Raw genomic sequence first — 14,974 nt, forward strand, 5'->3', positions numbered from 1 at the left:
CCTGCGCAAGGCAATCTTGCCTTGCGCATGCGCAGTATGCTTTGCCCAACTGCGGGCAAAGCTGAAAAGCATTAGTGCGCATGCGCCGGCGCACTATGTCCCGGAAGTATTTTGCTGTGTTCCGGGACATAGTGCACGGGCGCATGCGCACTAATGCTTTTCAGCTTTGCCCGCAGTTGTGTACAACGGAGGACAGAGAATGAACTTCAATCCAATACTGCAGCCAGCATGCAGCCCGCGGGTAACGAAAGGGTGAATCAAACACCCGAAAACCCCACCCATATGACCGAAAACCGGTCCCGCCAAATTCAGGTGACAGGTTCCCTTTAACTCAGATGCACGGACTGGACTTTCATCTTCCGCGTGTGAACATAACCCCCCAAGGCTCGGCGTGCGGTCAGTCAGCTCAGGTATATATTTCTTAAACGGAGCTCATCTCTTTATAAGAAATAGCTGCCCATCAATATAACATCCTAATAAAAAAAACAAAAAAACAAGGTGTCATCTGAGCCAGGACAGATGCGTATTTATACAACTTTTTATTATTAACCGTTACTGGGTCCGAATCTATTTTTCCTGGCAGGAAAACACAGAGAAATGAAGGAAGTCGGCAAAAAAAAAAATCCTCATCAAGATCCTTTCAACATCTACTCAAGGATCTAAACGATAAAAAAAAAAAGGACATAAACAAAAGCACAATGGACGTTTCCTAGAAGAAAGGCAGAAGCAAAATGTTCTTTTATTGTAATGAGTGGCAGCGACGTACATGAAAGGATTAGGTGGGAACGCCGGGCACCGATGTTGGCACAGGGACAGGGGTTAGGATGAATACAAGGCGGGTGGATGTGTCTGTGAGTGGCACGTAAGGCCAGGACGCTGCCTGCTGTCCCCTCCATACGCCAGATGCTTCCTCGCCGGGGCAGTTGAACCTCGGATTTGCCACGCCACTCCCCTCTCTTTTTCTTTGCTTTAATGGGCATTAAAAATAGAACAAAACAGGAGAGGAGATGAAAACCGAACACAAGCCCGACAGGCCGGGGCGGCTGTCCTCATTCTGCTGGAAAATGGTAAAACAAGGCCGAGCACACAAGCGGCGTCCCCCAGGACACATCCAGCCTTTTTAATACAGTAGTGCCACCGCGCCGCGCACGTCGGATGTTGTATTATATTTATACGCCACTCAAATATTTACAATTTTCCGGAATTCTGCTGCGGCGTGGTGAAAGCCTGCGGAGCGCCGCGCCGGGGTTATGTGCTTTGGCTGCCGTACAGCTCCTAGGTGAAGGCACGACGCGCACGTTCACATTTCCTTCGCATGCTTCTCGTGTGCCAAGAGCCAGAGCTTCACATTGTTTCCTTTGCCGCCGCTGTAGTTGCCAATTTTCCCGTCGCTGCAGATCACCCGGTGGCACGGGATGATAAGTGGCACCTGGAAGAGAAAATAGAGATATACACGGAGCGATTAGTAGAAAGCGGTTCATTAAAGGGACGCGGCGGCGGCGGGGATGACGCAGACGGATGGAGGCGAGGAGTTCCCGGAAAGCATGGGGTAACCCGGCAATCTGACCCCTGGCGTCAGCCTCCTTTATAGCGACGAGCGGACGTGCTGGGATGAGGTGTTATCTGAGCATGCTCGGGTCCTAACCGAGGATCTACGCCGTGCTGGAAAAATATGTCCGAGTCCCCGCAGCTGCATGACTTGCAGCTGTTAGGCAATCCCTGCTGTCGAACAGTGGCGGGGACGCGGACATATTATTCGAAGACCCTCGTTAGCACTCGAGCATGCTCAGATAACACCTTATCTGAGCCCGTTCGCTCATCACTAGTGTCGAACACTGTCGAACAGCCACAAGACATGCAGCCGCGGCGACTCGGACATATTTTTCGAGCATTCGATTAGGACCCAAGCATGCTCAGGTAACACCTTATCCCAGCACATTCCTTCATCGCTAATCCATTGTGTCGTCTCTCTGTTATTCCTCCTGGAAAAGAAGAAATTAACAACTGGATGTTTTTGTTCCCCTTGTAAACTGGTTAAACAGTCATTTTTTTGGGGGGACGATTACCTTTTAGCTATTCTTAGATACTAGTAAATAATTAGATTTTTTTTTTTGCTAGTAATTTGCACTGTGCCGTTCCTCCTATTAGTCCTCCGGGAAAGGAATAAATTCACCTTGTCAACTGGAAGCCTTCACTCTTGTAAGTCACATCTGAACTAGTATTCGTTTTCTGTGAACCTTTCAATATGGCGGCCCTCTGTTATTACTCCGGGAAAAAGGTTATTCTACCATTAACTGGAAGTCTTCCGCAATGGACTGATTAATAAAAGCCCCATCTGACCTCTAGATTAATTCCTATGGGCGCTCTCCTAATACGTGTGATGCAATATGCCCCAACGCTTGCATTATGCCGTTCCTCGGTAATGCCTCCTGGAAAGGAAGAATTTAACAACTGAGTGATTTTTGTTCCCCTTGCAAACTGAAAAGAGCACTGCAACAGTTAACGGTTTGGAAGATAACCTGTTACTGGATTCATTTTCTGAGAACTTTGATTGATCCTCTGTTATTACTCCGGGAAAAAGGAAGTCTGCAATAGACTGGGTAACAGAAGCCCCATCTGACCTCTAGATTAATTCCTGTGGTCTCCAAACTATTGCGATTTATGGACATTTTCTAATAATTGCAAAAAACATTGAGTAAAACCATAAGATTCAATGATCCATTCCCTGGAGGCCAGTCCTGAAACTTTTTATCTTAGGTTTTAACGGAGGTATTCCAGACAATTGGTTGCCAGAGAATTGGAATCCGACTCAACTAGTTAATTTCTTTTAATATTACCGGTCAGCCGTGTCATAATAAAAGAGCAATGTCAACACACAATTATTCATTTATTCCTTTCCAGGAGGAACAACAGAGGAATGGCACCAGGCAAAGTTCTAAGGAAATGAATAGAACGGATTTTATCAAATGTGTTTTAGCAAATCACTTTAGTAGATAGTTGCATTCAGTTACTTAGAACTTTGCTACCTGCAATTCCTCAGTTATTCCTCCTGGAAAAGAATGACTTAACAACTCTTTTTCCTCTTGTCAACTGGAAAGAGGACTATAACAGTATATGTCTTGGAAGGCCTGGCATTTATATTGCAACGACTGTCCTGGTAAATAATTGGACTGATTTCCGTGTTCCACTGTTCCTCCTATTATTCCCCTTGTCAATTTGAAGCCGATCACATTTGTTCAGTTCTTGTACGATTACCTGTCAGCTATTCTGTAATGTCTTTATTAGTAAATAATCATTTTAGTTTTCAGAGAGTTTTTCCATGTTCCCAACACTCTAGTGTTACTCCTGGAAAAAGTAAAAAAAAAAAAAAAAAAAGACCAGGGTCTAGCCAATGGGAAGCCTACTGCAGTAGTCAATTTATTCTAAGATTACTGGTGACGACTGTACTGGTAAATAATCATATGTTTTCTTGGTTGTGTCATCCCTCTGTTACTCTTCCTGGAAATTAATCCATTAACAATGGTTTGTCGTCAGTCCTGTTTTCAATGAGGCGAATCCTTCCACCATTATACGCAGAGTCAGGCTGTGAAATAGTAATCATCAGATTTTTATGTATTTTCATATTTCCAGGAAGATTTACAGAGGAACGACACAATATAAAATTCTATGGAAAGTTGTTGGTTTTTTTTAATTCCCTGAGAATTATCTCCTGTCACAGAGCAGGCGAGGCGGCCGCCGCTCTGCTCATTCCTGGGAACCTTTGCCGTCGGCGGATCAATTAATTAATAAATGAAACAAACATGAAACCGTATATCTCCATTTTCCCACAAAATGCCAACTGTCTGTGACAAAGGGGCATCGCTGGGCCGCACAAGATGGCGATGCATAATGACGGTTATTTGCATTTTTATACGCTGCACATGTTGGGTGGGTCATTTGGGCACGGTGGGTGGTAGTGGGGTGGGCGATAGTGGTACGTGGGAACCGGAGGAGTGTTCCCCTTTAACCCCTTCCTCCCTGAGTCTGAGGTTTGTGCCCGTTTGATGCCAGGCGGGTGGGCAGGAACAAGTTTCTTTACTTTATCAGTAAACTTTGCAGTTGGGGGTCCAAGCCTCAAATAACAATAATTGGAGGGGGTCCGCATCGGTCTATTCTATGCATGTGTGACCACCCCAGCCGTAGTCAGTAGCACACTACTGCTCCATCCACGAGGGAAACATGGGACCCCCATTTTTATTATCGGTGAAGGTTTACTTTGTCCTTAAAGCAAAATTAATCTGGGCCCCTAAAGATTTTACGGGAGAAGAATAAAATGGGGGTTAGCTTCCGAAAACAGCACCACACTAGTGTACTGGCTGCATCTGGTACTGCAGCTCAGCTCCATTTAAAGGGGCGTTCCGCTCTACAACAGTCACCACCTGGATAGGTACGGTAATAAGTGGGGTCACCACCTTTGGGGCTCACATTGATCTATGTCCTCTGGTGGATTGAGTGGGTCGGCTGGATGCACATTACATAGTTGCGCCAATCGGGCCAGTGTTTATGTCATCCTTGCCTAAAAGTGGGCGATCCTTGGGGCGCATCGCTCAGGAAATGAATTAAGTTGCATGGCTCACGCGCCACAAGTCTCTTCCATTCCGTCGTTTTCCCTAAGTTCCCAATTCTGGGACCCACAGAGATCTAGAAATTCCCATCTGCCCAGATGACAGGCGTTGCCATTTTCGAAGACTGGAACGCCCCTTTAAGTGACTAGGTCTGGCCTGCAATACCACACACGACCTGTGAAGAACAGTGGCGCTGTATGTGGAGTAAATAAAATAAAAAAAAAAGAAGCCAAGTTTTCCCGCTCTCCTACAGCCCAATATTACAGATGTGTGGTCGTTATTAATGCACGGGCCCCTATAGAACTGGTGGTGGGATACCGTATCATGGCGCAGGTCAGTGACAGCGCCCGCGATAAATGTGCTCCAGAATGCCGTGCAGTAACGCCACGCGCACTGGATATGGGGCGCTCTATGAACACTTGCATCGCACAACTTAATTAACCCCTTGATTAAGAACGTATTGTGCGTCCCCAAACGCTTCCTCCGAACAAGATGCTAACATCATAAATCAAACATAGCAATGGTGGCAGCCGCGTCCCGCAGGGAATCAGCCGCGAATCACACAGGACATCATAATGCAGCGTACTGATGATAGCAAATGATGTCTGCTAAAAAAAGAAAACAATGGAGTATCTGCGCGCGGCGCGGACGGCCTCCCCTATGTGATGTGCTGCTGGCGGCTTTTTCCCCATTTTCAGGATCTTTTCGGACTGATTTTTGCATTTTTTTTTACATTGATTATATCCGGACTTTTTGCTGCCGCCAATAATCCACTTTTTACTATTTACATGCCTAATATAAAGAGCCCACAATGTGCACCTCCCAGATGTGGGCAACTACAACTCCCAGCATGTCCTGACATAAGCAGGTGACTATGAGAACCTCCAACATGTAAACAGGTGGAAAAGTAAAAGGTATCGTATAAGACCCGGCTGTCAGTCAGGAACGTTCTAAAATAATAAAAACATTCTAAAATTATAATTATTACTTACCGATTGAATACTCTGGAGCCTCCACTGATCCTGCGGGAATCAGCGCTGCTATCAATCACTAGCCTCAGTGCTGCTGATGCATATATAGAACATGATGGCTGAGGCTACTGGCTGATCTTGGACATCTGGGCTGAAAAGTTGTGGGATTTCTGTACACTCCGCCCAAAAAGTGGACGTTCTGTAGCAGAATTGGAGCGTTACTGATATAAGCGGGGGCAGGACTTGGGGCGGGGGCAGGACTTGGGGCGGGGGCAGGACTTGGGGCGGGGCAGGACTTGGGGCGGGGGCAGGACCTGGGGCGGGGGCAGGACTTTGAGCGGGGGCAGGACTTGGGGCGGGGGCAGGACTTGGGGCGGGGGCAGGACCTGGGGCGGGGGCAGGACTTGGAGCGGGGGCAGGACCTGGGGCAGGACTTGGGGCGGGGGCAGGACTTGGGGCGGGGGCAGGACCTGGGGCGGGGGCAGGACTTGGGGCGGGGCCTAGGAGTCATGTACAGCATGTGACTATGACAGTCTCCTACATATGAACAGAGGGTGACGTTTTTTCAGCTTTTGAGAACAAAGTAAAATATATTGTACAAAACTCTGTTATGAGCCAGGAACATACTAAAAGAAATTACCGTTACTGATCTGTTGAATCCTCCGCTGGTCCTGCCGTGATTACCGCTGCTATCAATCACTGGTCTCAGTGCTGCTGATGCATGTACAGAACATGATGGCTGTGACCATTGGCTGACTGCATAGTTGCCAAAATTGGATATTCTCGGACACCTTGGCCGAAAAGTTGTGCGATTTCTGTACACTCCGCGCAAAAAGTGGATGTTCTGTAGCAGAATGAGGGTGTTACCGGGATAAGCGGGGGCAGGGTTGGGGGTGGCGCCTATAAATGATATACAGCATGTGATTCCCAACGGCACTCGATCGATGAGGGCGGAAGCGGATAAATAATAGTAATTTCCAAATTATATAACGTTCCCAAATTGTGTGAAACCCCTTTAAAGCCTTCAATGGCCACTATGTCTTAAAGGGGTTGTCATAGACTAAGAAAAGACAGGTTAAAAGTAGACTTGAGCAAAAAACATTCACACTAATCGGGTTCGACATCAACATTGCTACTTTTTCCCATCCAGACCAGGGCAGTGCAAACTTTATCGTCCGGCATTGCAGGCTCCAATTGTGATTCCTAGGCCATGATGACATCACAGCGTGACGCACGTCATGACATCACGAGGGGCTAGTAATCGCAGGAGGAGCCAGGATGTCGGCATATGAGTGCACACTGCCCTGGTTCAGACGCTGGACCAGGGTAGCGTGAATGTTTTTGCTCATCCCTAACAATAACCTGTCCCATTTGTGACAACCCCTTTAAGAGACGGCTGTCCGCATTTTTAATACATTTTTAGCTATTGGCATGTGAATTTAAACAATTCTGTTTTCATTCACTGGCAGAAAGAAGGGAACGGAGAAGCAAAAAAAAAGTGAAAAAGAAAATTAAAAAAAAATAAAAAAATTTACTTTAAGTCCAAAGTAAAAGTAAAGTAAAAAATAATCCACAAATAATAAAACATAACATTTTTTGATTTTTTTTTTTTTTTTGCTGGAAGCATAAGAAGGAGGAGGGAAAATATGAACTGTACAACTGCTGCCTCCATTCATGCTTCGGGCCAACGATTTCTACCTAAATCACCGTTTTGTCCTCCCTTTCCCCTAAATGACACCATCTGGTGCCCGGACCTCCTATGGAATATAACAAAGAATTTAGTGCCGCACCTATGATTCCCTTGTAAAACCTGCAAATTATGGCCACCTGTTCATTATTACTGAGAAAATAGGTGAGCGCTCGCGGGAGATTTCTCCATAACGTGAGACAGACATTTAGGGGGACGGGAGAAACAAAATGGAAAAAATGACAACAATTTCTAAAAAAAAAAAAAAGTAATAATAAAAATCAAATAGGTTCCAAAGATCCATCCAAAAGGCACATAACAAATCGATGATTTCTGTAGAGAAGGATAAGCGCTATAGGAGAGGGGTAGAGCTGGAGATGCTACATCACAAGCCTAAAAAAAACATAAAAACCCACAAGTAAAAGAAGCGTAATAAATGATGAGTTATGAGGAATGTGATACATCGCAGAAATGACCATAATAACAGGAGTGGGACAGTTTATTATAGCACGGCGTTTATTACCTGTCCTTCATTCTCGCTGACATATCCCACAGCCGTACACACAGGGAAATACGAGACCACAGGCGATAGAATACGTTTGTATTTTTTTCTGGTTAAAAATATGAGAAAAAAAAACATAAAAACATGACTGTCTTCCAAAAACAGCAGAACTATTTTCGAAAGGCAGAATGCCATTCACTTGAACACCGTAATACCGGACACAACCCATGGACACGAGTGGCGCTGTTTCTGTAGATAGAAATCATGTTTTTTAAGCGTCCATTGCGTTTCATTAGCACCATGGCCCCCGATTCATCATTTGCAGGTTGTTGTTTTTTTTTTTTTTAAGTGGCTCTTCTTTTTTTTTTTTTTGTCTTGTGGCACTTGTTACTGTTTTTTTGTGCCAAATTGAACAAAATCAAAAAAGCTTTTTCCAATGTTTTTTTTTAACCTTTTTTTGCGACTATAAAGCACAAAAGTCGCACAATAGTCTTCAACTGCGCAAAATAAATACATTTTCTACTCAAAGAGCACAGTGATTGGCTGCAGTAGTCACATGTCTTAGTAGAGATATCACAGATGCAGTTATGTCACCAAAGACCATGGACAGCGGCAGGGAGGCAGTGTCTGGGCAGAGGCATGGAGGCAGTGGCTAGGATGCAGCGCTGGGGCAGCGGCAGGGAGGCAGTGCTGGGGTAGGGAGGCAGTGCTGAGGCAGCGGCAGGGAGGCAGCGCTGGGGTAGGAAGCCAGTGCTGGGGCAGCGGCAGGGAGGCAGCGCTGGGGCAGGAAGGCAGTGCTGGGGCAGCGGCAGGGAGACAGCGCTGGGGCAGGAAGGCAGTGCTGGGACAGCGGCAGGGAGGCAGCGCTGGGGCAGGAAGGCAGTGCTGGGGCAGCGGCAGGGAGGCAGCGCTGGGGTAGGAAGGCAGTGCTGGGGCAGCGGCAGGGAGGCAGCGCTGGGGCAGGAAGGCAGTGCTGGGGCAGCGGCAGGGAGGCAGCGCTGGGGTAGGAAGGCAGTGCTGGGGCAGCGGCAGGGAGGCAGCGCTGGGGCAGGAAGGCAGTGCTGGGGCAGCAGTAGGGAGGCAGTGCCTGGGCAGAGGCATGGAGGCAGTGGCTGGGATGCAGCGCTGGGGCAGCAGCAGGGAGGCATTGCTGGGGCAGCGGCAAGGAGGCAGCGCTGGGGCAGCGGCAGGAAGGCAGTGTTGGGGCAGCAGTAGGGAGGCAGTGCCTGGGCAGAGGCATGGAGGCAGTGGCTGGGATGCAGCGCTGGGGCAGCAGCAGGGAGGCAGTGCTGGGGCAGCGGCAAGGAGGCAGCGCTGGGGCAGCGGCAGGAAGGCAGTGTTGGGGCAGCAGTAGGGAGGCAGTGCCTGGGCAGTGGCAGGGAGGCAGCGGCTGGGAGACAGCACTGGGGCAGCGGCAGAAGGGCAGTGCTGGGGCAACGGCAGGGAGGCAGTGCTGGTGCAGGGAGGCAGTGCTGGGGCAGCGGCATGGAGGCAGTGCCTAGGCAGTGGCAGGGAGGCAGCGGCTGGGAGACAGAGCTGGGGCAGCGGCAGGGGGGCAGTGCTGGGGCAGTGGCAGGGAGGCAGCACTGGGGCAGCAAGGCAGTGCTGGGGCACCGGCAGGCAAGCAGCGCTGGGGCAGCAGCAGGGAGGCAGCACTGAGGCAGGTAGGCAGCGCTGGGGAAGCGGGGAGGGAGTAAAGCTCATTGCTCATTTTGTTCTTTTCTCAGGCAGACACGTACTTCTATATACCCATGATAAATTTCCCCCCCCCCCCCCCCCGAAAAAAAAAATAAATTTGGTCTCTAGAAACCCAGGGCTAGCTCAAACAATATAAAGATTTTTTACACATGTCAGAAGTTTTTTTGGTTCATGTGCCACAGACATGAAAACTAAATCTCAGTCTCATCCTGCAGATCTCTTGGACTCGCACAATAAGCACAACTCGGAAATGCACTGCAAAGGTTAACATACCCCCAATATAAGTAAGTACACCTCACCAAAGTGCATCACCTGTCTTCATTTAGAGCAAGTGACTAACAAAGAGACAGATAGATGAGATATAGATAGATAATAGATAAATAGATAGATAGATAGATGATAGATAGATAGATACACAGATAGATAGATAGATAGATAATAGATACATAGATAATAGATAAATAGATAGATAGATAATAGATAGATAGATAGATACACAGAGAGATAGATAGATAGATAGATAATAGATACATAGATAGATAGATAATAGATAAATAGATAGATAGATGATAGATAGATAGATAATAGATAGATAGATGATAGATAGATGATAGATAGATAGATAGATACACAGATAGATAGATAGATAAATAGATAGATAGATAGACAGATAGATACACAGATAGATAGATAGATAGATAGATAGATAGATACATAGATAGATAGATAGATAGATATACAGATAGATAGATAGATAGATAGATAGATAGAGATAGATAGATAGATAGATAGATACATAGATAGATAGATACACAGATAGATAGATAGATAGATAGATAGATAATAGATAGATGATAGATAGATAGATAGAGATAGATAGATAGATAGATACATAGATAGATAGATACACAGATAGATAGATAGATAGATAATAGATAGATGATAGATAGATACATAGATAGATAGATAGATAGATACATAGATAGATAGATAGATACACAGATAGATAGATAGATAATAGATAGATAGATAATAGATAGATAGATAGATAGATAGATAGATAGATAGATAGATAGATAGATAGATAGATAGATAACACTATGTAAAACAATTTTTGTTCCTGGCTTCCAAGTGTAATATTTCAACTGCTTGTGTTTAAAGACTATGGAAACATGACTACATTCAGCACAGACTTTGATTTTATAACCACAGGCCCGAAAAATTTCGTATTGTGTCAAAAAATGGAAATGACACTATAGCAAATTTTTATTAATTTTTTGTTCCTGGGTCCAAAGTGTTTTCCTAACCCGTTATGCCTAAAACAAAAACTTTGCTTCTGTGATCAGGACTAAGAAATTTTGAAATTTGTCTGTTTTCGTGAAAATTCTCCATTTGTATTCAATACTGAGTAGTCTTCATTGTCCTGATCACAGAAGCAAAGTTTTTGTGGAACGACAATAATTTTCCATTTGTTTTAGGCATAACGGGTTAGGAAAACACACTTTGGACAAAGGAACAAAAAATAAATAAAAATTTGTTACATAGTGTAATAGATAATAGATAGATGATAAATAAATAGATATAATTAAAGAGAAGCAGGCAGCACTCCGAGAAATTAAAGTGAAAAAAGGGACTTTATTATCCCATCTGGTGTGGCGACGTTTCGGCTGTGAAAGGCTTGGTGAGGCTTCAGAATGTCTCTTCACAGCAGAAACGTCGCCACACCAGATGGGAAAATAAAGTCTCTTTTTTCACTTTAATTTCTTGGAGTGCTGCCTGCTTCTCTTATATGATATTTACATGACAACAGGATATTTGTCTGGGAGGCCTGGAACCCATCTCTGGTTTATTTGTTGCTTTTCCGGTATTTTTTTTTTTAGATAGATGTGGATAGATAGATTGATAGATAGATAGATAGATGTGGATAGATAATAGAAAGATAGAATGATAAATAGACAGATAATAGATAGATAGATGTGGATAGATACAGTAGATAGATAATAGATACAGATAGATAGTGTAGCATGGCTAAAGGGTGTGTAGTCGACGGGAGGTATGTGCCACATAAGTGCCTTGTTGCTGTAATGTAGCCCGGAATATTGCGTTGTTTTATATAACCATATATTTGTGTTTCAGGACCTGTGGTGATGTCAGACCACATGGCTAATCATGTGATAGATTACTGGGTGTGGTTAGTCCTATATAAGACAGGCTAATCCTTTACACAGCAGATATGTGTGGAGGTGAAACCCTCCTGAGTGTGTTCGGCTTCAGGACTGAGCCGGATGAACTGGACCCTTGTTTTCCTTTGCCTGAACTAAAGGCTATTTTGCTTTCTGTTGTTTTGCCACATGGTTTATGAAGCAATAAACCCAGTGAACTTTAAAGGAACACGTCTCCTGAGTGTCAGCCGTCGCAGCTGAGTGAGTGAAATCGCTACAATTGGTGGAGAATGCGGGCAGCGTTCCCAGCGGAGACGTGAGTTTATTTTTGAATGTCCTGGGTCAAGGCTGTTGCAAGCCAGCAAGCATTGCCGGAGAAAATGGAGGACCTGCTGAAACACTTGGTCCAGCAGGAGCAAAGGCAGCAAGAGACCAACAGGCTGTTGATGCAGCAGATACAACAGAGCCAGCAGCAGATACAACAGAACCAGCAGGAGCAACGGCAGCAGATGCAGCAAAGCCAGCAGGAGCAACGGCAGCAGTTACAACAGAGCCAGCAGGAGCATCAGCAGCAGATGCAGCTTCTGGCAACCGCCATCCAGGGCAAGGCGAGCGCCCCAACCCCAGGTTTGGCTGATGACACCCACGTCCGGAAGACGGTAAGACGCGCATTGCAGAAAATGACTCCCGGGGATGATGTTGAGGCCTTCCTGACGGTGTTTGAGAGGGTCGCTGAGAGGGAAAAACTTCCGCCAGAGCAGTGGGCAGAGGTACTTGCGCCATACCTGACGGGAGAACCCCAGAAGGCGTACTATGATTTGACCTTGCAGGATGCCAAAGAGTATCACAAATTGAAAGCCGAGATTCTCGCACGTCTGGGGGTGATACTGACTGTCAGGGCACAGCGAGTTCACTCCTGGGGCTATCACCGGGACAAACCACCTCGTTCCCAAATGTTTGATCTGTTGCACCTGGTCCAGAAATGGCTGCAGCCAGAGACCTCTGCGCCTGCACAGATGGTAGAACGGGTGATGATGGATCGGTTTGTCCATTCCCTCCCGAGGCCTATACAGTCTTGGGTTGCCCAGGGTGATCCCCAGAATGCCGACGAGCTGATCGGACTGGTTGAGAGATACCAAGGGTTGGAAGGCTCCTTCGGGAGGCAGCCCATGCCGTACTGGGGGTCCCAGAGGGCAGCTGAGTCCCAAAAAGGGGTGGTGCGTCCAAGGTCACAAAGGGCGGGGGAGGTGGTGCCCAAGGTCCCCACGGGTGATGTTATTTGTTGGAGGTGCCACAAGCCAGGACATATAGCTGCCCGTTGTTCCCAAGCCACTGAGCAGATGGACTGCAGCATGGGACGCCGTTGTTCATACTATGCGTATCCAGTCTGTAGTGTGAACTCTCCATCCAACGAGGGACCTCATGCGTGTCCCGTAAAGGTGAACGGTCAAGCAGTAACGGCACTGTTAGACTCGGGGAGCCTAGTGACCCTGGTGAGGGCCACTTTTCCTCTTCACCTGCTCCCAGGAAAGAAGGTCGGAGTGCGGTGCATACATGGTGATGCAAAGGACTACCCTATGGCCAGGGTGGACATTGAAACGGCATGTGGCACTGAATCCCACATGGTCGGCGTAGTTCAGGACTTGTTGCACCCTATAATTATTGGCCGGGATTTCTGTTTGTTTTGGGATTTGTGGGGAAAGGGTTCTGAGCTCCCTGGCAGGGAACCAGTGAACCCTGGAACGGTATCGCCACACCCAGAGGCAGACAGCTTTCCTTTTTGTGTTCTGGTTGGGGATGAGGAGGAAGTATCCCCTACATCTGACATTCTGGAGTTAGAGGTTACCGGTGAAAATTTTGGGACTGCCCAACATAGGGACCCCACTCTGAGGGAAGCCTTTAATAATGTCACAGTTATTGACGGGGTGGTACAGGAGCCGGGGGCAGACAAAAGATTTCCCCATTTTCTGTTGAGGGGGGAATTGTTGTACCGGGTCACGAAAATAAGGGAGGAGTTGGTAGAGCAGTTGATAGTGCCGGGTCCGTATAGACGGAAAGTGTTGGACATGGCCCATTCACACATCTTGGGTGGACACCTAGGGGTGGAAAAAACGCAGGAAAGGGTTGTGCAGAGGTTCTATTGGCCTGGGTGTCACCGGGAAATAGTGAACTATTGCAGGTCCTGCCCTACATGTCAGCTAACTGCTCCTACTCCTCATTTCCGGAACCCCCTTGTGCCACTGCCCATTATTGAGGTACCGTTCGAGAGAATTGCCATGGACTTGGTCGGTCCCTTAGTTAAATCAGCTCGGGGCCATCAGTATATATTAGTCATCCTGGACTATGCCACACGCTATCCTGAGGCAATTCCCTTGAGGAATTCTTCCTCAAAGAGCATAGCCCGCGAGTTGGTCCATGTCTTTTCCCGGACAGGTCTGCCAAAGGAGATCCTGACTGACCAGGGTACACCTTTCATGAGCAAGGTGATGAGGGAGTTATGCAAAGCCCTGAAGATCTCCCAGTTGAGGACCTCGGTGTACCATCCCCAGTCAGATGGTCTTGTTGAGAGGTTTAACAAGACTCTAAAGAGCATGCTGAGAAAAGCTATAGAGAAAGACGGTAGAGACTGGGATTGTCTCTTACCCTATCTGATGTTTTCCATTCGTGAAGTTCCACAGGCCTCCACAGGGTTCTCACCGTTTGAGCTTCTATATGGCCGACATCCACGAGGACTCCTGGATATAGCCAAGGAAACCTGGGAAGCCGAAGTCACGCCCCACAGAAGCGTCATTGAGCATGTGGCCCTGATGCAGCAGAGGATTGCAAAGGTGATGCCTATCGTGAAAGAACACCTTCTCCAAGCACAAGAAGCTCAAGCCAGGGTCTACAACCGGTCTGCAAGAGTGAGGCAGTTCAATCCGGGAGACCGAGTTCTGGTGTTAGTTCCAACGGTGGAAAGCAAGTTCTTGGCCAAATGGCAAGGGCCATATGAGGTTGTCGAGAAACTTGGTGAGGTAAATTATAAAATTCACCAACCAGGAAGACGGAAACCATTCCAAGTTTACCATGTCAACCTCATCAAGCCATGGCAAGATAGAGAGCCGACAGTAACTCCGTCATTATTAAGCAACCCAGAAGGTGAGGTTGGAGCGGTTACTATAGCAGAGACGCTATCGAAAACCCAGAAACAGCAGTGCCGGGAGTTACTCCAGAAAAACAGGGACTTGTTTTCAGAATTGCCAGGATACACGAAGGTCATAGAGCACGAGGTCCTAACAGAGCCCCATGTGCGGGTGAATGTGAAACCTTATCGTATTCCTGAGGCTCGTCGAGAAGTTATCTCCAAGGAA

General features: G+C 46.8%; 1 protein-coding gene across 2 annotated transcripts in view; it reads right to left on the reverse strand.

Annotated features, from left to right (window-relative positions):
- Positions 1-522: 522 nt before the first annotated feature.
- Positions 523-14,974, reverse strand: part of MGMT (O-6-methylguanine-DNA methyltransferase) — a 545,121-nt gene continuing 530,669 nt past the window's right edge. Inside the window, exon 6 of one of the 2 annotated variants that reach the window (XM_069753943.1) lies at positions 523-1,429. In XM_069753943.1, coding sequence (XP_069610044.1) covers positions 1,301-1,429 — 129 coding nt within the window. In that variant the 3' untranslated portion in view covers positions 523-1,300. The remainder of the gene's footprint in view (positions 1,430-14,974) is intronic. The other variant, XM_069753944.1, reaches the window with a different exon arrangement.

The sequence above is a fragment of the Ranitomeya imitator genome, chromosome 2, assembly GCF_032444005.1.
Source record: "Ranitomeya imitator isolate aRanImi1 chromosome 2, aRanImi1.pri, whole genome shotgun sequence".
NCBI classification, from domain to species: domain Eukaryota; kingdom Metazoa; phylum Chordata; class Amphibia; order Anura; family Dendrobatidae; genus Ranitomeya; species Ranitomeya imitator.